Source organism: Ranitomeya variabilis, chromosome 3 (genome assembly GCF_051348905.1).
Source record: "Ranitomeya variabilis isolate aRanVar5 chromosome 3, aRanVar5.hap1, whole genome shotgun sequence".
Taxonomy (NCBI): domain Eukaryota; kingdom Metazoa; phylum Chordata; class Amphibia; order Anura; family Dendrobatidae; genus Ranitomeya; species Ranitomeya variabilis.
This window is the reverse complement of record NC_135234.1, coordinates 545757698-545784142: the sequence shown is the minus strand read 5'-3', so window position 1 is coordinate 545784142 and position 26445 is coordinate 545757698. Positions and strand designations below refer to the sequence as shown.

Genomic DNA, 26445 nt, shown 5'->3' with positions numbered 1-26445 from the left:
ACGGCATTGCATTTTTATCCCTAGATCTAAGAAGAAGTGTCTTAAGAGATTTTCCAGGGATTTATTTTTGTTAAATTCCTCATACTGCTGTAAAATAACAAAAGAAGTGATACTCGCCCACCTCGATCCCCTGTGTGTCTGATTCTAGTGTTTACTTGGTCCTCACTGGTCTTGGCTTCCTACTTTTATGTCAACACTCTGGAAATGGACTCTTATCCCGGAACCAGGAAGACCAGCAATACCAGATTTATGCCATAAGGCATATCACTGAGCATCATTCAAGGACCGCATTCAGGTGGACTCTGCACTCAGAATAATCAAAAAGAGTTTCACAAATTACTGATTATTTTGTTGGGTAGATGTATAACTATAGTAGGTACAGAAGTAGCCTTTGCACCCAGACCCTGATGTCTGATTGGCCCAAAAGCCCCTGTAACTACCATATGCCATTTATAATACTGGTGTTTCTAATGTGTTATAGATCTTGATTTGGGCCCAGGGGCTTCTTCTTGGTTTTACTTGTATACCATTGGATCAGATGAAGTCTTTGTACCATGAGGCACAACATCTGATGACTATACATTATATATACATTATAGTATGCCATGCCTAATCTCTTTTCTTTTCTAAGCAATGTTAACATGAGCCTAATTTTGCAATTCTACACAAAATCCATAGTTGATTAACTGATGCATATAGCTTAGAAATTCTTATTTTCCATTATATGGCTTGAAAATATCATATTTCCCCATTTTTCAGGGACGTTGCTCAAGGGAGAACTGCAAATATCTCCATCCGCCAACACACTTAAAAACCCAGCTAGAAATTAATGGCAGGAACAATCTCATCCAACAGAAAACAGCAGCCGCTATGCTTGCCCAGCAAATGCAGTTCATGTTTCCGGGTACACAGCTGCAGCCAATGGTAAGTACATTTCCACTATGCACATACAGTACATGGGAACATCTGTCCAGCTTTGTTCTCTACTGAGATAACATGATGGCTGGCCATTTATTGAGAGGTTACCAATATTCTGACATGAAGAGTGACAGGAATGATTCATTGTAATAATCCTATGTACAGAATGGTCACCAGAATTTCTGGCGTTATTGTACTGTCGCAGAAGGCTGTTGGTCAAATGTGATCCTTTAAATCCACAAAGTTAACAAATATTCTGACAATAAAGGTGGGGTTTACATGATATAGCACAAAATGAAATTGATGTTGATAACAATTGTGATCCTGCATCACCTTGTGACATACACCAGAGGTGTCAAACTGCATTCCTCGAGGGCCGCCAACAGGTCATGTTTTCAGGATTTCCTTAGCATTCCACAAGGTGCTGGAATCATTCTGTGCAGGTGATTAAATTATCACCTGTGCAATACAAGGAAATTCTGAAAACATGACCTGTTGGCGGCCCTCGAGGAATGCAGTTTGACACCTCTGACATACACAACACTGCACGTGACTGCTGGATGCAACATCACCATCACTTCATGGGCATAGCTCGGTGCCAACAGTGTTTTTCATGAATCTCAATTAGTAAGTGTATTCTTGTTGTGTTTCTCTTGGTATTTTAATACGTTTCAGTTCTCTAGACGCCTAATGGACCTTATGGGTCGTGTGAGAATTATGTGTCCTCTGAAGCAATCTTCTTTATTAACATTATCTTTTTATAGCGATAAATCATGTATATCAAAATCACATCTTTCTTTCAAAACAGTTTCTTTTTAAAGTTTTTTATTCCCAAAATATTAATATTTACCTATACTATACAGAAACCATAACTGTAATCACTCCCCATCACTTTGATTGACAGCCTGCTTTGTAGCGTGTGTGTGGCTGTCAATAAAAGTGATGGAGTGATTACAGCCGTGCTCACTGTGTAGTAAGTGGTGAGTGGAAGTTAATTTTCTCCCTGTAGCTGCTGGTCCAGTAAGGATTTCAATGCTATTATCCTACAGAATAACCCTATATCTGCAAGTAAATAGCGTTTTTGGACATGACAGGTTCTCTTGAATATACTCCCATCCACAGGATAGGCAGTAGCTCGCTTCTCACTGGGGTCTAGCTGCTGGGACTCAGGCTCTTGAACACAGGAATCGGTCTATGTAGAACCCAATTTTGAATGGAGTGGATGTGCACATGCTCGACCTCTGCTTTATTCATTATCTATGTCAGTGTCCCCGCAACTCCGGTCCTCAAGAGCCACCAACGGGTCATGTTTTCAGGATTTCCTTAGCATTGCACAGGTGATTGAATGCTTGCCTGTCCAGGTGATGCAATTATCACCTGTGAAATACTAAGGAAATCCTGAAAACATGACCTGTTGGCTCTTGAGGAGCAGAGTTGGGGAACACTGATCTATGTACTGCCAGAAATAGCTGAGAGCGGCGCTAGACAATGAATGGAACAGACGTCAAGTATCCACATCTCTGCTCTGTTCAAAATGGTGCTCTAGAGAGACCAGTCAAGTCTCGTTCCATCCACCAACGCCATGTTAGACCACAGACAGTCCAGGAATTGACTGATGCTTTAATCCAGGTCTGGGAGGAGATTACTCAAGATAATATCCACTGCCTCATCAGTACGATGCCCAGGTGTTGTAGGGAGGTCATACAGGCACGTGGAAGCCAAACACACTACTGAGCATCATTTCCTTGTCTTGAGGCATTTCCACTGAATCATTACAAATCCAGACTTCCATGGGATATTCATTTTGATTTACATTGATAATTTTTATGTTTTATTCTCAAGTCATTCCACTATGTAATGAATAAGATTGGAAACTGGAATGTTTCATTCAGTGATATCTACAATGTGGTATTTTAGTGTTCCTTTTTTTTGAGTAGTGCATATCACTACACATATACAGCATTCAGCAAAAATGAGTACACCCTAACAGATTTGTTAGATAACTTTTTAGTGTCAGAATCAACATTTTGTATGGGTAACCATACTACAAAATACTCAGACAAATGTGGGCCATTGATTGAAAACAAGATTTGTTATTTTGCACACCAAAAAAAGTAATTTTATTAACAAATTAATCCAAGACCATGTTGCAAAAATGAGTACAACAGAATGAAAGTCTTATGTTTGGATCAAAACTAAAGTTTAGATTATAAGATTATAATTAGCAAGAATTCAACCACAGGTAAGTGTAATTATTCATTAAAAAGGTGTCCAGCGGACAGTGGACTATAAAAGGGTATTATTTAACAAGGAAAACTTCTCATTTGACGCTGTCAGTAATAGCGCCACATGGAGAGATGTCACAAGACCTGAGAAAGAAACAAAAAAGGTGAAAGTTACAAGAAGATCAGCAAAACTTTGCTTATCAGTCAGAATACTTTAGCAAAAGTGATTAAAAAATGTAACAAAGATGGAACTGCAACAATCCCACAGAAACGTCCAGGCCGACCATGGAAATAAACACCTAAACAGCAGCATCTGCTGATGAGAACGGTTGAAGAAAATCAACATGCAAATGCTGTAATTAGCTTAAGAAGTAGAAAGCCAAACCATTGACTGTTTCCCATGACACAATATGGCATACAGTGGCATGCAAAAGTTTGGGCACGCCTGATCAAATTACTGTTTGTATTTTAGGCGAAAAATATATATACATATATATGTTTTCATCTTTTACATTTTAAAACTTACAAAAAGGAAAATGGGCCTATACACAAGTTTGAGCACCCTTGGAGATTTGTGTGGTCAGATAACTTTGACAAAGGCTTCAAGCCTTAATAAGCCTCATAGGCTTATGGCTTGTTCACCATCATCATTAGGAAAGGCCAGGTGATGCAAATTTCCAAGCTTTATAAATACCCAGCTTCCTCTAACCACGTGCCAAAGAACAGCAGCCTAACAGGGACAGTGGATGTCAAGATAAGGTCTGGAAGACCAATCAAAACTTCAGAGAGCGCTGCTTGTAGGATTGCTTGAGAGGCAAATCTAAACCCCCGCTTGACTGCAAAAGCCCTTCAGAAAGATTTAGCAGACTCTGAAGTTGTGGTACACTGTTCAACTGTTCAGAGACACCTGAACAAATATGGCCTTCATGGAAGAGTCATGAGAAGAAAACCTCTCCTGCATCCTCACCATAAAATTCAGCTTCAGAAGTATGCGAATAAACATCTAAACAAGGCTGATGCATTTTGTGGACAAGTCCTGTAGACCACTGATTTTAAAGGAAACCTGTCACCAGGAATAACGCTGTTAGCCTGCAGTGCAGATATGGGGTGTATCTGCAGGTTAACAGTGTTAGTATGCTGTCCGACACCTGCATGCAGCCAAATGCAGCGGGGAGAAAATGATCTTTATTCTCCCCGACAGCATTCGGTATTCAGTGATAGGGACGGCGCCGGTTCAGTCACCGCTCTGAGTATACAGAGCGTTCTTTGTAACCACGCCCCCGACTTGACAGCTGGCTGCAATGTAGAACCAGTGTCAGTCAGGGCTGGGGGCGTGGTTACAGCATCGCTTTGTATACTCAGCATGACTGAACCGGGGCCGCCCCTATGACTGAATACCGAGAATAAAGATAATTTTCTCCCCACTGTATTCGGCTGCGTGCAGGCACCGGGCAGCATAATAATGCTGTTAACCTGCATATTAACCCCATATCTGCAGGTTAACAGCATTATTCCTGGTGACAGATTCCCTCTAAAATAGAACTCTGACCACAATGATCAGAGGTATGTGTGGGAAAAAAAAGGGCACAGAATTACAGGAAAAGAACATCTCGCCAACCATTAAGCATGGGGGTGGATCAATTATGTTTTGAGGTTGTGTGGCACAGGGAACATTTCACGGATATAGGGAAGAATGGATCCACTTAAATTTCAACTAATTCTTGATGCAAACATAACTCCATTAAAAATAAGCTGAAGTTGAAAAGAGGATGGCTTCTACATATGGATAATGATCCTAAACAAACTTCAAAATACACAATAGACTACCTCAAAAGGCGCAAGTTGAAGGTTTTACAATGGCCCTCACAGTCCCCTGATCGAAACATCATTGAAAATGTGTGGCTAGACCTCAAAATAGCAGTGCATGCAATACGGCCCAGAAATCTCACAGACCTGGAAACATTTTCCAAGGAAGGATGGATGAAAATCCCTCAAACAATCTGTGATACTTTCAAAAAGGGAGTGCTACTAGGTACTAACCATGCAGTCTACCCAAACTTTTACATTAACCCAGTTTCCTTTTTGTAATTTTTAAAATAAGATGTAAAAGGTGAAAATATATATGTATATTTTCCCAAAATACAAAGGAAATGTGCCATCTTTAATTTTAGGCCTTTTAGAGATCATTTAATCTTCAACTTGCTTAAGTATTCATAATAACAGTAATTTTGACCAGGACTGTCCAACATTTTTCATGCCACTGTACACTGCAGAGGACTGGCATGCATGGATGTTTCCATGAAGGAAGCATTTCCTAAAGCCCTCCTACAATTTGCCAGGGCCCATGCTGATAAATATGAAGACTACTGGGACTCTATATGCTGGTGTGATTAGGTCAAGATAAATGTTTTTGGAACTTATGGTATCAAAACTATATGGCATATAAAGGTGAGAAGTACAAAGAAAAATGCATGATGTTTCAGTGAGCCATAGTGATGGCAGTGTCGGAGAGCTACATCATGAATTCACAGATGTACTGCTCTATATTGAAAGAGAAGATGCTACCATCACTCTGCACCCTTGGTAGACATGCACTTTTCCATGGCAATGATTCAAAACACACATCTAAACCACTGTTGCATTTCTGAAGAAGAACTGGGTGAAAGTGATTCAGTGGTCAAGTATGTCTCCTCTTCTGAACCCAATGAAACACCTATGGGGAATTCTGAAAAGGCAAATTGAGCATCACTCTCCATCCAGTATCCAGGCCCAAAAAGAGGTATTTCTTGAAGAATGGAAAAAGCTAGATCTGGTCCTGAGATCTCAATCTACGCATTCGCCGCCTGAGGCTGTCATTTTCCCGAAGCACACCGCAGGTAAATCTGTGGGAAAAGGGATTTAGCACAAAGGCGCCAACATCTTCTGAGAGCCCAGGCCCGCTCCTGCCACCACCGGCCTCCTGTGACCCCTCTACACCGCCGCGCCCCGGTAAGCTCATTTCGGATTATAAGACGCACCCCCATTTTCCTCTCAAAAGTAGAGGAAAAAAATAGCATCTTGTCATCTGAAAAATACGGTAATAATTTTTTATGTGGGGTTTATTCATTTTTGCATCAACTAATTTGACTAAAACTGAAGATTTTGTAATAAAAGTTATATTGTTAACCTTACTTTCATGTTATGGGTTAAAAAAATGTTCCATCAAAGTCTTGTCAAAATTTTGGAAGGGTGTACTCATTTATGCTGAGTACGGAATGTGTGTATCTATATATATATATATATATATATATATATATATACAGTACAGACCAAAAGTTTGGACACACCTTCTCATTTAAAGATGTTTCTGTATTTTCATGACTATGAAAATTGTACATTCACACTGCAGGCATCAAAACTATGAATTAGCACATGTGGAATTATATACTTAACAAAAAAGTGTGAAACAACTGAAATTATGTCTTATATTCGAGGTTCTTAAATGTAGCCACCTTTTGCTTTGATGACTGCTTTGCACACTCTTGGCATTCTCTTAATGAGCTTCAAGAGGTAGTCTGGTTTTCAATTCACAGGTGTGCCCTGTCAGGTTTAATAAGTGGGATTTCTTGCCTTATAAATGGGGTTGGGACCACCAGTTGTGTTGTCTGGTGGATACACAGCTGATAGTCCTACTGAATAGACTGTTAGAATTTCTGTTATGGCAAGAAAAAAGCAGCTAAGTAAAGAAAAACGAGTGGCCATCATTACTTTAAGAAATGAAGGTCAGTCAGTCCGAAAAATTGGGAAAACTTTGAAAGTGTCCCCAAGTGCAGTGGCAAAAACCATCAAGCGCTACAAAGAAACTGGCTCACATGAGGACCGCCCCAGGAAAGGAAGACCAAGAGTCACCTCTGCTTCTGAGGATAAGTTTATCCGAGTCACCAGCCTCAGAAATCGTAGGTTAACAGCAGCTCAGATTAGAGACCAGGTCAATGCCACACAGAGTTCTAGCAGCAGACACATCTCTACAACAACTGTTAAGAGGAGACTTTGTGCAGCAGGCCTTCATAGTAAAATAGCTGCTAGGAAACCACTGCTAAGGACAGGTAACAAGCAGAAGAGACTTGTTTGGGCTAAAGAACACACGGAATGCACATTAGACCAGTGGAAATCTGTGCTTTGGTCTGATGAGTCCAAATTTGAGATCTTTGGTTCCAACCACCATGTCTTTGTGCGACGCAGAAAAGGTGAACGGATGTACTCTTCATGCCTGGTTCCCACCGTGAAGCATGGAGGAGGAGATGTGATGGTGTGGGGGTGCTTTGCTTGTGACACTGTTGGGGATTTATTCAAAATTGAAGGCATACTGAACCAGCATGGCTACCACAGCATCTTGCAGCGGCATGCTATTCCATCCGGTTTGCGTTTAGTTGGACCATGATTTATTTTTCACCAGGACAATGACCCCCAAACACACCTCCAGGCTGTGTAAGGGCTATTTGACCAAGAAGGAGAGTGATGGGGTGCTACGCCAGATGACCTGGCCTCCACAGTCACCAGACCTGAACCCAATCTAGATAGTTTGGGGTGAGCTTGACCGCAGAGTGAAGGCAAAAGGGCCAGCAAGTGCTAAGCATCTCTGGGAACTCCTTCAAGATTGTTGGAAGACCATTCCCGGTGACTACCTCTTGAAGCTCATCAAGAGAATGCCAAGAGTGTGAAAAGCAGTCATCAAAGCAAAAAGGTGGCTACTTTGAAGAACCTAGAATATAAGACATAATTTCAGTTGTTTCACACTTTTTTGTTAAGTATATAATTCCACATGTGTTAATTCATAGTTTTGATGCCTTCAGTGTGAATGTACAATTTTCATAGTCATTAACCCCTTACCGACATCGGACGTACTATACCGTCCGATGCCGGCTCCCCTGCTTTAAGGTGGGCTCCGGCGGCGAGCCCACCGTAAAGCTGCGACATGTCAGCTGTTTTGTACAGCTGACATGTGCGCGCAATGAGCACGACCGGAATCGCGATCCGCCCGCGCCCATTAACTAGTTAAATGCCGCTGTCAAACGCAGACAGCGGCATTAAACTACCGCATCCGGCCGGGCGGCCGGAAATGGCGTCATCGCCGACCCCCGTCACATGATCGGGGTCGGCGATGTGTCAGGAAGTTAACCATAGAGGTCCTTGAGACCTCTATGGTTACTGATCCTCGGCAGCTGTGAGCGCCACCCTGTGGTCGGCGCTCACAGCACACCTGCATTTCTGCTGTATAGCAGCGATCTTATGATCGCTGCTACATAGCAGAGCCGATCGTGCTGTGCCTGCTTCTAGCCTCCCATGGAGGCTATTGAAGCATGGCAAAAGTAAAAAAAAAAAGTTTAAAAAAATGTGAAAAAAATAAAAAAAACATAAAAGTTTAAAACACCCCCCTTTCGCCCCAATCAAAATAAATCAATAAAAAAAAAATCAAACCTACACATATTTGGTATCGCCGCGTTCAGAATCGCCCAATCTATCAATAAAAAAAAAGGATTAACCTGATCGCTAAATGGCGTAATGAGAAAAAAAATCGAAACGCCAGAGTTACGTTTTTTTGGTCGCCGCAATATTGCATTAAAATGCAATAACGGGCGATCAAAAGAACGTATCTGCACCAAAATGCTATCATTAAAAACGCCAGCTCGGCACGCAAAAAATAAGCCCTCACCTGACCCCAGATCACGAAAAATAGAGACGCTACGAGTATCGGAAAATGGCGCAATTTTTTTTTTTTTTTTTTTGCAAAGTTTGGAATTTTTTTTCACCACTTAGGTGAAAAATAACCTAGCCATGTTAGGTGTCTATGAACTCGTACTGACCTGGAGAATCATAATGGCAGGTCAGTTTTAGCATTTAGTGAACCTAGCAAAAAAAGCCAAACGAAAAACAAGTGTGGGATTGCACTTTTTTTGCAATTTCACTGCACTTGGAATTTTTTTCCTGTTTTCTAGTACACGACATGGTAAAACCAATGATGTCGTTCAAAAGTACAACTCGTCCCGCAAAAAATAAGCCCTCACATGGACAAATTGACAGAAAAATAAAAAAGTTATGGCTCTGGGAAGGAGGGGAGCGAAAAACGAAAATGAAAAATGGAACAAGCTCCGGGGGTGAAGGGGTTAAAACACAGAAAAATCTTTAAATGAGAAAGTGTGTCCAAACTTTTGGTCTGTACTGTATATATGTTTATATATGTATAATGTCCCTACATATAAATTAAAGAAACAGTCGCATCAAGATTTGTATCCTCTTAATATATTGCAATTATCATATTATATAGCACTGTATACTTACAATTGGTCATTTTGTCCTTCTACCCAGATAATTCTTCTCTTTTCTATTAGGTCTATGCATCACGTGATTAAAACCGTCTAGCTGAATCCTTCTAAGCTCTATGTAGAAACAGGTAGTCAATTTTCCCTGTACGAGTCATAAGTCACTGCAAAAGTCCCTGGTAGGAGGAGGGGAGCAGCTGGGTCAGGAGTTAAAGAGGGGATTGAAAAATGAGACATCCCGTTTCTACATAGAGCAGAGAAAAGAGAAGAATTATTTGGATAGAAAGGAAAAATTAGCAGTTGTAAGTACACAGTGCTATATAATATGATGATCACAATATATTAAGAAGATAAAAAGTTTGTTGGGAGCAGTGCTGTGGAGTCCATCTCCATTTTGGTGGAGTCGGTATAAAATGGACCAACTGACTCCTAAAATCTATAATAAATTGGGTGCAGTGGCTCAGTGCAGGATGTTCTGTAAATGTTTTTATAATAATTTGGGAAAGTTATGAGATGTCCTATAGATGTCTGTTCTGTTCCTGATCTGAGGATCTCAGCTTTTAGTTGAGATTAATCTCTGCTGCACGTATATACTGATATAATGTAATATTAGGCTCAGGGCTGTGGAGTCTGAGTTGGTGTCCATTTTGGTGGAGTCGGTATAAAATGGACCCACTCCTAAAATCTATAATAAATTGGGTACAGACGTACAATGCAGGATGTGCTGTAAATGTTTCCATAAGAATTTAGGAAAGTTATGAAGTCCTATAAATGCCTATTCTGCTCCTGATCTAAGGATCTCGGCTTTTAGGTGAAATGAATCTGTGCTGCACTTTATATACATGCTCAGAAGTGAGGCTGTCGAGTCGGGAGTCAGGGAAATTGAGGAGTCGAAGGTTTGGCTTACCAACTACACAGCCCTGGTTGGGAGTCCTTCAAGTGTTTGGCACAAATAATGACTGTATAACAGAAATCTGATTTTTTCCAATTTCATCTTTTTGGAAGTTTGGATGTTACTCATACTTTTAATGTCATAATTCTCTAAATGTATCTTTTTCTCATGCACTTACTAATATATTTCTTTTCCAGCCTACATTTCCTGTAGCTCCAACATTAGGAACTAATACAGCTATTAGTTTTGCTCCATATCTTACTCCGATGACCCAAGGTGTTGGATTAGTCCCAACTGAAATACTGCCCCCCACACCTGTCATTGTTCCTGGAAGTCCACCTGTATCTGTCGCCGGTTCTACTGCTACTCAGAAACTTCTCAGGACAGATAAATTGGAGGTACAGTTTACATCGTAACCCTGAAATATTCATGAGCACATCAGGTTTTGCAAAAGATAGCCGGCTTGCCTAAATAGTTGCTAAATCTGTCATTTACTGTTACTTCCATAGATCTTCCACCCAAAATTAGTTAACAGTACTGTAAATAAAAAAATGCATTTTAGTCTAGTTTTGACTTCTCTAATCCATCATCCTTTCTAAGAACTGCATGCATGCTTTCTAGCTGTTCCATGCTTGTAGACTATGGGAGGTCTTGAAGATCCTGGGGTTACATATGGGGTCCATGGGCACATATGATAAATACACTGCTTACAATAATGTATATTGCTTTCTTCACCACTCTTATGAACCATGAATTTCAGTGTTGTATTAGCATCCTATGCATTACTGCAGCTGTATAAAATGTGCATTCATGTATCCTTGTATGTCTTATATAGGTATGCAGGGAGTTTCAGAGAGGAAACTGTGCACGGGGAGAGACTGACTGCCGCTTTGCGCACCCAGCAGACAGCACGATGATTGATACAAATGATAACACTGTAACCGTTTGTATGGATTACATTAAGGGTCGCTGCATGAGGGAGAAATGCAAATATTTTCACCCTCCTGCACATTTGCAGGCCAAAATCAAAGCTGCACAACATCAAGCCAACCAGGCTGCAGTAGCAGCACAAGCAGCTGCTGCAGCTGCAACCGTAATGGTAAGTGCTAGTAAAGTACGTACCCGCCTTCAGTATAGATATGTATGAAGCAAGCCAGCTCAGTCTATTTCACATGTAGGAATAGTATCACACAGCCAGACATCTGTTATTGTAGGGGGAGAAGTAGAACGGTGTGTTGCTTCATACAGTACTGTACAACGCTCAGCAGAAAAGGTATTGTAAGCTCACTACAGCTCTTACCGTTTCATACAGAAAATGTCACCAACTTTTTACTCTTTTTTCTTTTATTTTTTTTAAATAATCTTTTATTTTTTAAATCTTTAGGGTGATTTAGATAGCTAATCTGTGAGGGGGGTCATATGCCAAGCACATAGGTATATACGAGAGTCAGGGGCATAGCATAACAGGGGGCACCTTGTCTTATAGGGGTTGTATCATCTTCTAACTTCAGAAGTACACTGCTCCCCAACCTGCCAGCTTCCTGGAGTAGTGAGCTCTTATCTGATTAACAGCTAGGACTATTGGCATGGTTGCACCCTGGCTCAAACTGTTCGCTCTTCAGTGCTGCAGGCAGAGGCAGCTTTGTCTGTGTAGCATTGGAGGAGTGCAGGCTCACTAATGCTGGATGGATCTAGCAATCCAGCCAGCTTCAGAGCAGTAGCTACAAGCTCCATAGCAAAGAAATTGGAAGCATTGCACTCCTTGCCTATGAAACCTTCCAACTCTGATAGATTGCAGAAGATATAGATCAAAGAAATAAATTACATAGTTGCTTGTTTTTGCAATTTTAACCATTGATGATGTTGAGAATACCCCTTTAAAGAGGACATCTCACCAAATAATTCATGTTGAACTTGTCACACAATGTAATAGTGGCTGCAGAGTGGAAAAACATTTTTTTTTTATTTTTTTAATTTTGCTTATTCGTTGTGGAGATATTAATATTGACACTATTTGTCAGTTACTATTAGTTAATGTGTAAATACATGTGTACGTATGTGCAGTGCAAGTAAAGTTCCATATGTTTGTGCTGTGTGTGATGTCATGATTATATTTTAATAAATGTTGATTTTTTTTTGTTCAAGAATAATTGTTGATTGTTGTTTGAGGAAAAAAATAAGACATTCCCTGAAAATAAGCCCTAACCAATCTTCTGGAGCAAAAAAATAATTAATATCAAACCCTGTCTTATTTTTGAGTAACGTGATAGTACCTCGATCACTGATCTCTAGACCGGGAGTGTTGGGGAAGAGGCAGCTCAGAGTTGATAGAAGGGTTTGTAATGTGATGCAGCTAACCTCTGCCATGCTGTTTCTCCCCCAAGGGGACTGCCAGGAGATGAAAGCTAAAAGGTGTCAGTAGTCACTTTTGTTTGCTTTTCTCACAGAAACTTGAAATTGTTCGGCAGTGAGATCAGGGCTGTCTGTCATTATATGCCTCACACAGGAGGAAGTTTGTTCTTTGGTAGGGTTGTGTTCTTTTTTTCCTCTAAGGCTGTGTGCCCACGTTGCGTTTTTTATGCGTTTCTGCCACATTTTTTGCCGCAGCGGAAACGCTTAAAAAACGCATTCCCATGCAATCCTATGGGATTTTGCAGTTTCTGGGCCCATGCTGCGGATTTTCCCGCTGCGGAATCGCATAGCGGTAAAATCCACATCATGTTTATTATTTCTGCGGAATCGCGGTGATTCCACAGCCATAGGATTGCATTGAAACGCTCACTTTACACAGGTGGCTATGCCTACCATGCTTAAAGTGAGCGCTTCATGTGCGGTTGGTACCCAGGATCTGGAGGAGAGGAGACTCTCCTCCAGGCCCTTGGGAACCATATTTCTGTAAGAAAAAGAATTAAAATAAAAAATATGGATATACTTACCTTCTGATGGCCCCGGAGTCCACCTGCCTCTCAGCGGTGCACGCGGCGGCTTCCGTTCCCAGGGATGCATTGCGCGAATCACCTGAGATGACATCGCGGTCACAAGACCGTGACGTCACAAAGGTCATTCGCGCAAAGCATCCCTGGGAACGGAACATATTATTCTTAACATTCTATCTTTTACTATTGATGATGCATAGGCAGCATCAATAGTAAAAAGTTGGTCACACTTGTCAAGCACTATGCTTAACAAGTGTGACCAACGTATCAATCACTTTTCCAAGCGATGCTTCAAATCGCTTGGAAAACGCAAGCATTGTGCAAGCTAAAAACACTTACAAAACGCTTGTGTTTTGCGGGAAAACGCATGCGAATTCCGCACGCGTTTTACCCGCAGCAGGGAGCTGCAGAAATGCTGCAGACATTTCCGCAGCATTTCTGCAACGTGGCCTCATAGCGTAAGTGTTGCTGACTGCTTATGATTGGTTATTGTTCTACATGGGGAAGAAGTACATGACCGCAGTAAAAACTATCTGCTAAAGTCCACTTGGACGGAATGAAAATTAACTCATTAGCTGTCAAATACTTTGCTAGTATCTCCACAACAGAGAGGCAAAATAAAATAACAAAGAAACCAAATGTTTTATTTTGCTGTCCAGCCACTATTACATTCTATGTCCAGTTCAACATGAAATATTTGGTGAGAAATACTCTTCAAGTCTGTAGGTGTTAGAACCAAACCAAAGAAAACAGATAAGTATACCTACTACAGAATGAAAGATACATGTTCCCTATACACAGTGTTACAATATTTTTTTCTATATACAGCCACATATTTTGTAGCACTTAACAGTATGGACAAGGTAAAAGTATTGTGGGAAGAACTCATTTATTTACAATATATTTCCAAATATTTTTACATTTCTTGTTGCACAAACTTCAGGGGGAGATCATGAAATACAAGCTAAGGCTGTTTTCACACTGCGTTTTGTGGTGTCCATTTGCCAAAGGCTCTGGGAAAGTATCCAGCTCATGCGTTAACATTGTCTACAATTATCCATATGCTCCTTTACAGTAGAGCTAAATGGAGTGTCTTTTTGGCCCTTACCATAATATGTCATTATACCTTGTAGACAAGCAGCTGGCAGAATCCTGGATTGGAGGCGCTGAGAGGGTTAATAGGACCAATATATGGGCCAGGTTTGTTGGGAATTATTAGATAAGATGTGTGGACGTAGTCATTCCCACCCTCCAATGATGCAGGTGCAGCTGGTGTAAAAGTGCAGCTGATCTGTTCATTCCTGGCCTGGGAGCAGAGGTGCACACACTTCTGGTATTTGGGTCTGGGTATGCAAGATGGAGGACTTGTGTAAGTTGCTTATACTCTGCAAGAGGCCGAGTATTGGGCTTAGAATATTAAGCAGCTGAACTGCTCTTCTTCTCATACTTCTGCATGGACTCTTTGCTTTGTTATTACTTTCCGCTGGGAGTTTATAGAGTAAATAAACCTTCCTGTGTGGACAAAAAATTGCATGCCAGTGTGAACGCAGCCAACGACCAACAAGCTAAATCTCTGCACCCTCTATAAGGAATATCACAGTCTACAGCGCTCTTCCAAAAAGAGATATCTAATAGAAAAAGCAGCCAAGCTGTGCTGAAATAAATGATGCAAGCTAATTTGCAGGACCAGTGGCTAAATCAGTAATCTATGGCCACTGACTGGGAGCCATAAGAACCGCCTCTTACTTGCGAGCATCAGTGGCTCTTTTCCTTAGCCGGCCTACATGTACCTCATGCTGTAATGATGACACTATTCCAAGCCAGCTAATCAAAAGAGGAGCCGAGTATTCCATCAGGTAGTCAGTTTGCAAGGCTCCAGGCCAAAGATTACTGATGTGACCACTGGACCAGCTGTAATTCTGGAAAAATATCATTAGTATGTACCAATTCATACAAGCCCAATGTCCAGTCAGTACTAATGAGCACTGAAATGTTATCATCTACTGTACATAGGTAATATTTTCTTCACATATTTCTCAGTAGATCCCTCAATAAGATCTCGATTCTTTTGTGCATCTGTGAATGTGGCGTGCGCTTCTATCATAGTGTCCTCGTCTTTTCACCCATTCTTGTAAGCAGGTCTCTTGTTTGTCAGTGCACATCATCAGCCAGGGTTTCCATATTTATAACTGTAAGAATAATCTTTACCAAGGATGGATTAGTTAGTCCACGCTCTCCCCTTCATCTGGATTGTACATTTCAATGGATCCATTGTACTTTTTTTCTGATATCCTTTTGTTAGTATACAAAGGCCGTTGTCTATCTTAGCTTGGCAGACAATGGCTAATGACACATTTTACATATATAGTGTGACGTGTCATATCTGAATAATAGCAGCATTCTCCCCAGTGTAAGTAAGCACAAAGCGGCCACTCATACTCACACATTTTGGAATCAGCCGATGAATGCAGTCCATTGTCATCGCAGTTAGTGCAGAGTTTAACTCACACATTGCTGATATCAACAAAAGTAGCACTGCACTGCATTTCTTCTTTCAGCGTGCTTTCTTTTATTTGGAGGTCTTTCTGGATTGTTACCAGTCCAAATGTAGAGAAGTCCAAGCGCAAGGTTTTTCCTAGTATCACAATCCATTTTACAAATGTTTTGCTAACTTTACCTTTTTTATACCACTACCCGAGTTCTGTTCTAAAGCGCTGTCATAATATAGTCGTTTGTGATTGTTGCAATAGTTCCGAGAGATTATTTAATGTGTATTACACGAAGGGTACCGTCACACAGTGCAATTTTGATCGCTACAACGGCACGATTCGTGACGTTCCAGCGATGCATTTACGATATCGTTGTGTCTGACACGCTACTGCGATCCGGATCCCCGCTGAGAATCGTACGTCGTAGCAGATCGTTTGAAACTTTCTTTCGTCGTCTAGTGTCCCGCTGTGGCGGCATGATTGCATTGTGTGACACAGGTTGTATACGATGTGCGCACAGTAACCAACGGCTTCTACATCACAAATACGTCATGAAATTATCGCTCCAGCGCCGTGTATTGCAACGTGTGACCGCAGTATACGACGCTGGAGCGATACTTATACGACGCTGCAACGTCACGAATCGTGCCGTCGTAGCGATGAAAATGGCACTGTGTGACGGTACCCTAAGTGGGGACACACAGTAAATATAAGCCCATGAGAAGGCCCCTGGTCAAGGGAATAAGCTACTTCCAGACAGAGGTTTTGTCCTCTACAGAAGAACCCAGGCTTAATCACTGTAGTGCCCCATTTAGAATAAAAACAATTGATACTCGCCTTCTGCAGAGACACCATTTCTGCAATATCTTTACTGTTCTGTCAGAGCAAATGTCCACTCTTACAAAGTTCTGAAGGACTCCACAACAATGCATCATGACCCACTGAACAATAATAACAGCCACATTCCAGGAACCCAGCGGCTGCTGAAAGTATTAAAGGGTTTGCCCACTACTTGGAAAACCCCTTCTCAGTATTTGTTTCCCCAAAGTAAAATAATAGCAGCTATACTCACCATCGATGCGGGCACCGTTCCAGCAGTGACGGCACTGGCTCTCCCGAGGCTTGCATGATATTATGTCATGCAATCTCTGCAGCCAATTACCATCCGCTTCATTCTCTGCACCTTTGGACGTAACTGACACCAGGAGGAAGTCGATGCTGCCTTTCGTATGTCAGTTATGTCTGTATTAGAGGAGAGTAAAGCGGCCCCTGATTGGCTGCAAGAATTGCATGACATAACAATGTCACACGAGCCCCGGGAGAGCCAGTGCCAATGCTGCTAAAACAGCACCCACACCAGAGGTGAGCTTAGCTACGATTATTATACTACGGGGGGAGGGGAAGGACGACATAATGATTGAGAAGGGGTTGTCTGAGTAGTCGACAACCCCTTTAATAATTTGTATTTTACATGGTGCACTGAAGTCAATAAAAATGTATTGTACAGTAGTGGACATCACCATATAGTATAAACAGTAAATAGGTTGTCGATTTTCATTGGAAAGTGCACAAATATAAGATCTTTATGTCATTACAATTATGATAGTGTGGAATTAACTGACAATTAATCCCTAATTGGGCCTAACATGTTAAGAGCAGTACTCTGTATTCCTGCACCTGGAAGATCGCACCCCGATGGGATAATTTCTCTCTAGTGAATGCAGCTTTCTGTAGGTGTGCAGTCAGTGGTATATTCTTGTTTTCTCGCACATCCATATTATTCTTTTCCTACACTTAAAAAGGATTTGATCTCTAAAGTACACCACATGTCCTTATAGCAAACGAAGGAGTAAAGCTGTTCTACCGTTGCGGTTGCCAGTTTCTGAGTCATGCTAAAGAAAACATTTCTTTTCTGGATAACATGGAACATTTTAAGCCCACAAGAATTAAAAAAATACAGCAAGAGAACTCCAAATCCTAAAAAGGAACATGCCTTACGGTCAGGAGGATTAACTGAAATGGTATTTGGGCACAGTTTACCAAAACAAGTCCCTATTCACATAAGACATATACCGCATTTTGTTGCAGCTGTTTACCAACTCTATGCCTTTTTATGTGTCTGTAAGGATTTTTAATGGCTCATCACAAATTTGGCGAGATTTGATGGCAAAAATAGTGATGCATAGATTGCTATTCTCCCTATTTAAATTATGGATACTACAACAGAACCTGACCCGCTCCAATATCAAAGGGTTATTATCATTATATGAAATTTGAAAAATTGCAAAATGCTTTTAAAAACAAGCGTCTTTGTAATCTACTTGTTAATAAAAATCCTGTCCTTTCTGAGGAACTTAGGGATTTTTAATTTTATTGTTTATTGCGAGTGGCGTAGGTTATTGGTCACCTCTCCATCTAGCAGTGATCGCTGAACAGGCTCAGTGAGTACAAGCGCTTTCTAATAGAGCTTGTGAGCGTTGCTGTGAAGCTGGTGGGATCGCTGGAGCTCACTGTTAGCTCCTGATCCGGCCAGTCTAGTGCAATTGTGCTCTTCCGATGCTGCAAAGGCCAACCTGCCTCACATCGCAGCATTGGTTAGCACACCGTTCAGGGTTTGCACCACAACGTTTCTGCTGATGTGAACTGTCAATCATTCTGGAGCACACTACCCCCTAGGAGCCGGAGGCAGGGGAGCGAAGCATACATGAGGGAAACATGGAAGCAGTGGATTATAAATATTAAAATGCTTCTTACTTTACAACTGGTGATGTTATAGATGTAGGACTGTAACTGCTGAAGGTACCTGTTCTGCTGAGCAGATGGTCTGTTAGCATTGTAATGATCACACAGCATATGTTAAGCTAGCTATTATAGAAACACATGCACTATATTCAGAAGGCTGCATATTATATACATGTAAATATGTTGGGCAGACTTTACAACATAGTTTAGTTTCTTTGATTTTAAGTTCTAAGGAAAATCCATTCATTTAAAAGCATTAGTTTAAGTTGGCATTTAGGGTTGTGTAACATGAGAATCTAGATCAGTGTTCCCCAACTCCGATCCTCAAGAGCCACCAACAGGTCATGTTTTCAGGATTTCCTTAGTATTGCACAGGTGATTGAATGCTTGCCTGTCGAGGTGATGCAATTATCACCTGAGCAATACTAAGGAAATCCTGAAAACATGACCTGTTGGTGGCTCTTGAGGAGCGGAGTTGGGGAACACTGATCTAGGGTATGAATTGAGTTTTTCCTTGTTTTCTATTGTCTCTCTATGTATTGGTTAGTTCTGAATCTCATCTCTTTATTGTTTGTGAAAAACGTGAAAAATGTAAATGCTAAAGCAACAGTGACGCTTGCAGACAGTAAGACTCCCTGTCCGAATAGGCAGTGTTATGATTGTTCATCTGCTAAATCCCACCTTAATATAGAGGGAGAGCCATACCTGTTCATCTGCTAAATCCCACGCTAATAGAGAGGGAGTGCCATAACTGTACATCTGCTAAATCCCACCCTAATAGAGAGGGAGTGCCATAACTGTACATCTGCTAAATCTCACTCTAATAGAGAGGGAGTGCCATAACTGTACATCCGCTTGATCCCACTCTAATAGAGAGGGAGTGGCATAGTTGTACATCTGCTGAATTCCACCCTAATAGAGAGGGAGTGCCATAGCTGTACATCTGCTGAATCCCACCCTAATAGAGAGGGAGTGCCATAGCTGTACACCTGCTGAATCCCACCCTAATAGAGAGGAAGTGCCATATCTGTGCATCTGCTAAATCCCACTCTATTAGAGAGGGAGTGCCATAACTGTACATCTGTGAAATCCCACCCTAATAGAGAGGGAGTGCCATAACTGTACGGGAGTGCCATAGTTGTACATCTGCTAAATCCCACCCTAATAGAGAGGGAGTGCCATAACTGTACATCTGCTAAATCCCACCCTAATAGAGAGGGAGAGCCATAACTACATCTACTAACTCCCACTCTAATAGAGGGGAGTGCCATAATTGTACATCTGATAAATCCCACACTACTAGAGAGGGAGTGCCATAACTGTACATCTGCTTGATCCCACTCTAATAGAGAGGGAGTGCCATAACTGTATGGGAGTGCCATAACCGATCTGCTAAATCCCACTCTATTATAATAGAGAGGGAGTGGCATAGCTGTACATCTGCTGAATCCCACCCTAATGGAGAGGGAGTTCCATAGCTATACATCTGCTGAATCCCACCCTAATAGAGAAGGAGTGCCATAGCTGTACATCTGCTGAATCCCACCCTAATGGAGAGAGAGTTCCATAGCTGTACATCTGCTGAATCCCACCCTAATAGAGAGGGAATGCCATAGCTGTACACCTGCTGAATCCCACCCTAATAGAGAGGGAATGCCATAGCTGTACACCTGCTGAATCCCACCCTAATAGAGAGGGAGTGCCATAGCTGTGCATCTGCTAAATCCCACTCTATTAGAGAGGGAGTGCCATAACTGTACATCTGTGAAACCCCACCCTAATAGAGAGGGAGTGCCATAACTGTACATCTGTGAAATCCCACCCTAATAGAGAGGGAGTGCCATAACTGTACGGGAGTGCCATAGTTGTACATCTGCTAAATCCCACCCTAATAGAGAGGGAGTGCCATAACTGTACATCTGCTAAATCCCACCCTAATAGAGAGGGAGAGCCATAACTACATCTACTAACTCCCACTCTAATAGAGAGGGAGTGCCATAATTGTACATCTGATAAATCCCACACTACTAGAGAGGTAGTGCCATAACTGTACATCTGCTAAATTCCATACTAATAGAGAGGGAGCGCCATAACTGTACATCTGCTTGATCCCACTCTAATAGAGAGGGAGTGCCATAACTGTATGGGAGTGCCATAACCGATCTGCTAAATCCCACTCTAATAGAGAGGGAGTGCCATAGCTGTACATCTACTGAATCCCACTCTAATGGAGAGGGAGTGCCATAGCTGTACATCTGCTGAATCCCACTCTAATAGAGAGGGAGTGCCATAGCTGTACATCTTCTGAATCCCACCCTAATAGAGAGGGAGTGCCATAGCTGTACATCTGCTGAATCCCACCCTAATGGAGAGGGAGTGCCATAGCTGTACATCTGCTGAATCCCACCCTAATAGAGAGGGAGTGCCATAGCTGTACATCTGCTGAATCCCACCCTAATGGAGAGGGAGTTCCATAGCTGTTCATCTGCTGAATCCCACCCTAATAGAGAGGGAATGCCATAGCTGTACACCTGCTGAATCCTAAAAAGTACAGCTGCTAAATCCCATCCTAATAGAGGGGTAGTACCTAAAAAAGTACAGCTGCTAAATCCCATCCTAATACAGAGGTAGTACCTAAAAAGTACAGCTGCTAAATCCCATTCTAATAGAGAGGTAGTACCTAAAAAGTACAGCTGCTAAATCCCATCCTAATAGAGAGACAGTGCCATATGAATTCTATCCTAATCCAGAGGGAGTGCCATAGCTGTACATCTCCTAAATCCCACCCTAATAGAGAGGGAGTGCCATAGCTGTACATCTCCTGAATCCCACCCTAAAATAGAGGGCTTGCCATACGAATTCCATTCTAATATAAAGGGAGTGCCATAGCTTTACATCTGTTAAATTGCTTACTGTTGTACCAACTATGTTTATGTTTTATGTCCACATAATGTTACATTAGTATAGATTGTAACTCCATGCCTAAATTAGTGACACACAATGTACTATTTTTATAATGTACAGTATCTTCCCTTTACCAGAGCAATGTTTCCTTCGTTAGATGTTGGACACTGATATCTTTACAACTTTTCCAATAATGCCGAAAATTCTTCAAGTAAATTAAGTCTTTAAGTAAATGACCCGTTTGTAAACAGTTCTCTTCAGAGGAGAATATGTGGGAATGCCCTTTAGCTTTGTATGTGACAAGTGACTGCTGCACTTTGGTAACTTTTTTGCTTACCCCTAGAGCAGATCTGCTGTTGTGTGCCTCACTGTTGCTACTATGTTTCTGTATCTTAACTAGCAGTGTTTAGTTGTTACTTATAAAAGTCTCTGGGTTGTAATTCTATTAGCGATTCTAAGGGGTTACTGTTCACCCCACATCACTCCAGAGTGAGTATAATTATAAAATTAGATGCCCTACATGTGTTTTAGACCAAACTACAAAAAAGACTGTTTTGGATACCTCTTCAATTTCCATGAACTAATCTGTGACCAGGTTTATGCTGCCCTACCTGTGACCGGCATAAAGTAGTGACCCTTCCGCATTCTATCATTTACTTGTCAATATGGTGACGTTTTTTTAGAAATCAGTTTCTCAAACTGCAGCAAGAGCTGAGTGCTGTTCAAGAGTCCTGTCACTGGTGTACATGACCTGAAAAGTCCTCCATATTCACGAGCTGCACCCCACCCACTACTGATTGATAGCTTTCTATGCACAATAATATCTGTCAGTCGGTGTGGGTGGACGATAATGGCCGACAGCTCATAAATACTAAGGACTCCTGAGTTCACAAGGTTTGTCTGCACCATATTGACAAGTAAGTGACACACCACTGGAATCATGGTCACCGCTTAAGATGTCCTCAGAAAGGGCAGCATAAACCGGGTGAGGTGAGCAAAGAGATTCAGGTTACCCTGGCCCTGTGTCCAATTCTGTCCTATGTGGCAGCCAGATCAGGGCAGTTTTCACTTCTATGCTTGCCATCCTGAGTGCCTCTTGGCACCATCTTGGCATCATGACTGTCGAGAACAAGAGGGGTCCAGGATACCGGGTCAATGATCCTGGGTGCAGAAGTGAAGACTGTACTGATGTGGCTGCCACAAAGGACCTGACAGTTTCCCTTTAAATTGGCACCACTTAAGGAGCATGCCTTATTCTCACAAAATTACACCTTGTTGTGGCATGTTTGTGGCAATTATTATTCTCCACTGACTGTAAAGGGGTTATCCCATATGGCCTATTAGGGACCCCTCTCTATTCGCATGAGTGGAGACCCCTGACAGCCCAAGCATTTCTCGTTCTGAGCTGCACCAGCGTTACGATACATTTAATGTATTTTACTATACAGTCAGTGTCACCCCACAATTAGGTGAATATTCCCAGTATTATTAACGTGCAGCCTGAAGACTTTGATAAGTGAGCCATGAAGGTAGCCGATTTCTTCTGTACATGTGTGACATTATATATTAGCTGTGAATAGACAATGGTTAAACCCATCTTGCAATACAAGAACTTAAAATGATCACAAAAATAATCTATGATTTCATTTGCTTTGAAGTTACTAGACATCAATATACTTTTAAGAGTAGTAAAATACAATGCCAGTGACATGTTCAGGTGGCAGCGCATATAGAAAAAAAAAGCAACTAACTTCTAGTCTGCCATGGTGGAAGCTATTTAATCTTGCTGTGAATTGATCTTTTAATTTGCAAATGCTTAATGGAGTTTGAGAGATGCTATATTAATTTTATTTACCTGAAACATCTGTATTTTACTCTCTTATCTGCTTTAACTAAGGTACAGTAGATGCATTTTGCTTTAGTACTAATTCAAGGTGTAATACTCATTTCTTTAAAGAGACATTTTTGTTGTTGTGCATGCCTAGTGTTTTATATGTTGTATATTGCATTCAGAATATTTTTTTCCTTCTCACCTATCCACAATGCAATGCCGTTCCCATGATGCACCTCTGCTTGCTGTTTACCTGTATGTTAATTCGCTTGAATCCCATTGGCCCACTGCCATCATGTGCTCGCTGCCTGTTATTAAAAGACGCAGTCGACTGCCAAAGCAATGAAGCGACCTCTCGAAGCAACTGTAGATCTGGTACTTTGACCTTTCACCTTTTGCTTTGCATGTAGCTTTTTTTTTGTTGTTTTACAATGAAGCGACTAATATTTTTTTTTATTGCTTTTTTTAACGTCATCTGAGACAACCAATGCATATAGCTAATGTATGGAAATGATCAAAGTCGTAATTAGCCATCTTCATTTTTTTATTTTTCATACGTTACAAATAAAGATTGCTGTTACTGCTGACATGGCTTCATTTTGAAGTACTTGTATACAAGATAAAGCTGAACCTATGCTCTATGCCATTTATTACAATAGTGGAGACATTTGGCTAAATTACAAATTTATATGAAATGTAGCAAATCTTACATTTTAGTCTATATTACTATATGTAAAACTCCAGACTAGACTGGGATCAGATGCTATAATGCTCATGTAAATGATGTTATCTCTGTAGTCTGGTGACTACAGGCCTAATCTTCTGGTACCATGCTTTTGCTACCAATAACCAAATCTCACTCATTCTGCATTGCCTCAGTTTGGGTTAAGGTGCATGGCAAGGCATCTTTATTTTAGTTCAATTTTTTTCTTTACTTCAAATTTTATCACAATCCGTAATTTGTTGTTGATGTGTGTTTCCAGGTTTGCGCAGACCTTCTGACCTCTACAAGTGTCATCTAATTCTTTATTAACAGGCTTTTCCACATGGCGTCCTTCACCCTTTACCAAAGAGACCAGCTCTAGAAAAAAGCAATGGTGCCAGCGCACTTTTTAATCCTAGTGTCTTGCACTATCAACAGGCCCTTGCAAATGCACAGTTGCAGCAGCATGCGGCATTTTTTCCAGCAGGTATGTGTCATAGCCTTTGTAATACTGAAAATACTCAATGACTATTTGTCTCTTTTTTTGGGGGGGGTAAATGTATGTGATTTATATGAATCCTAAGTAAAAGTGTAACTTTATACGCTACTCTATTATATAACTGACGTGTAGTCAAAGTGTGTCTGTCCTATAGAAATAAGGCTCTTATTTATCTGGCCTAAATTATATTACTGGTTTCTAGTTTCTAACTCTATCTATCTATCTATCTATCTATCTATCTATCTATCTATCTATCTATTTATCCCATATCTATCTATCTATCTATCTATCTATCCATCCCATATCTATCTATCTATTTATCTATCTATCTATCTATCTATCTATCTATCTATCTATCTATCTATCTATCTCATATCTCCATCTATCCCATATCTCCATACCTATCTATCCCATATATACTGTATCTAATATCTATTATCTATCTTTATCTAATCATATGTATCGATCAACTATCTGCACACAAGGTCAAAATTGTTGGTACCCCTCGTTTAGTGACAGAAAAACCCACAATGGTCACAGAAATAACTTGAATCTGACAAAAGTAATAATAAATAAAAGCTGTATGAAAATGAACAATTGAAAGTCAGACATTGCTTTTCAATGATGGTACCCTTAACTTATTATTTTGCTGCACAACCTTTTGAGACAATCACTGCAATCAAACGATTCCTGTAACTGTCAATGAGACTTCTGCACCTCTCAACAGGTATTTTGGACCACTCCTCAAGAGCAAACTGCTCCAGTTGTCTTGTGTTTGAAGGTTGCCTTTTCCAGACGGCATGTTTCAGCTATTTCCAAAGATTATCCATAGGATTTAGGTCAGGGCTCATAGAAGGCCACTTCAGAATAGTCCAATGTTTTCCTCTTAGCCATTCTTGAGTGTTTTTATCTGTGTGTTTTGGGTCATTTATCCTGTTGCAAGACTCATGACCTCTGACTGAGACAAAGCTTTCTGACACTGGGCAGCACATTTCTCTCTAGTATCCCTTGATAGTCTTGAGATTTCATTGCACCATGCACAGATTCTAGACACCCTGTGCTAGGTGCAGCAAAGCAGCCCCAGAATATAACAGAGCCTCCCCCATGTTTCACAGTAGGGATAGTGTTCTTTTCTTGATATGCTTCATTTTTCCATCTGTGAACATAGAGCTGATGTGCCTTGCCAAAAAGTTCCATTTTTGTCTAATCTGTCCATAGGACATTCTCCCAGAAGTTTTGTGGCTTGTCAACATGTAGTTTGGCAAACTCCAGTCTGGCTTTTTAATGATTTTTTTTCAGCAATGATGTCCTCCTTGGTCGTCTCCCATGAAGTCCACTTTTGCTCAGACATCGACGGATGGTGCGATCTGACACTGATGTTCCTTGAGCTTGAAGTTCACCTTTAACCCCTTCCCGACATTTGACGTACTATCCCGTCGAGGTGGGGTGGGCCCGTATGACCGCCGACGGGATAGTACGTCATCATCGATCAGCGGCGCTCACGGGGGGAGCGCGGCCGATCGCGGCCGGGTGTCAGCTGCATATCGCAGCTGACATCCGGCACTATGTGCCAGGAGCGGTCACGGACCGCCCCCGGCACATTAACCCCCGGCACACCGCGATCAAACATGATCGCAGTGTACCGGCGGTATAGGGAAGCATCGCGCAGGGAGGGGGCTCCCTGCGGGCTTCCCTGAGACCCCCGGAGCAACGCGATGTGATCGCGTTGCTCTGAGGGTCTCCTACCTCCCTCCTCGCCGCAGGTCCCGGATCCAAGATGGCCGCGGCATCCGGGTCCTGCAGGGAGGGAGGTGGCTTACCGAGTGTCTGCTCAGAGCAGACACTTGGAAAGCCTGCAGCCCTGCACAGCAGATCGTCGATCTGGCAGAGTGCTGTGCACACTGCCAGATCAATGATCTGTGATGTCCCCCCCTGGGACAAAGTAAAAAAGTAAAAAAAAAATTTTTCCACATGTGTAAAAAAAAATAAAAAAAAAATTCCTAAATA

The 26445-nt window shown here is 41.5% G+C and overlaps 1 protein-coding gene across 22 annotated transcripts in view; it reads left to right on the top strand.

Moving 5' to 3' along the window:
* The window catches only part of MBNL2 (muscleblind like splicing regulator 2), a 257792-nt gene that overhangs the window by 198765 nt on the left and 32582 nt on the right, over nt 1–26445 (top strand). For 11 of the 22 annotated variants that reach the window (XM_077297132.1, XM_077297136.1, XM_077297137.1 and 8 more), the window contains 5 exons: nt 760–924; nt 10532–10732; nt 11170–11433; nt 23558–23611; nt 24273–24426. In XM_077297132.1, the coding sequence (XP_077153247.1) occupies nt 760–924; nt 10532–10732; nt 11170–11433; nt 23558–23611; nt 24273–24426 (838 nt within the window). The remainder of the gene's footprint in view (nt 1–759; nt 925–10531; nt 10733–11169; nt 11434–23557; nt 23612–24272; nt 24427–26445) is intronic. The other 11 variants (XM_077297144.1, XM_077297145.1, XM_077297139.1 and 8 more) reach the window with 3 other exon arrangements.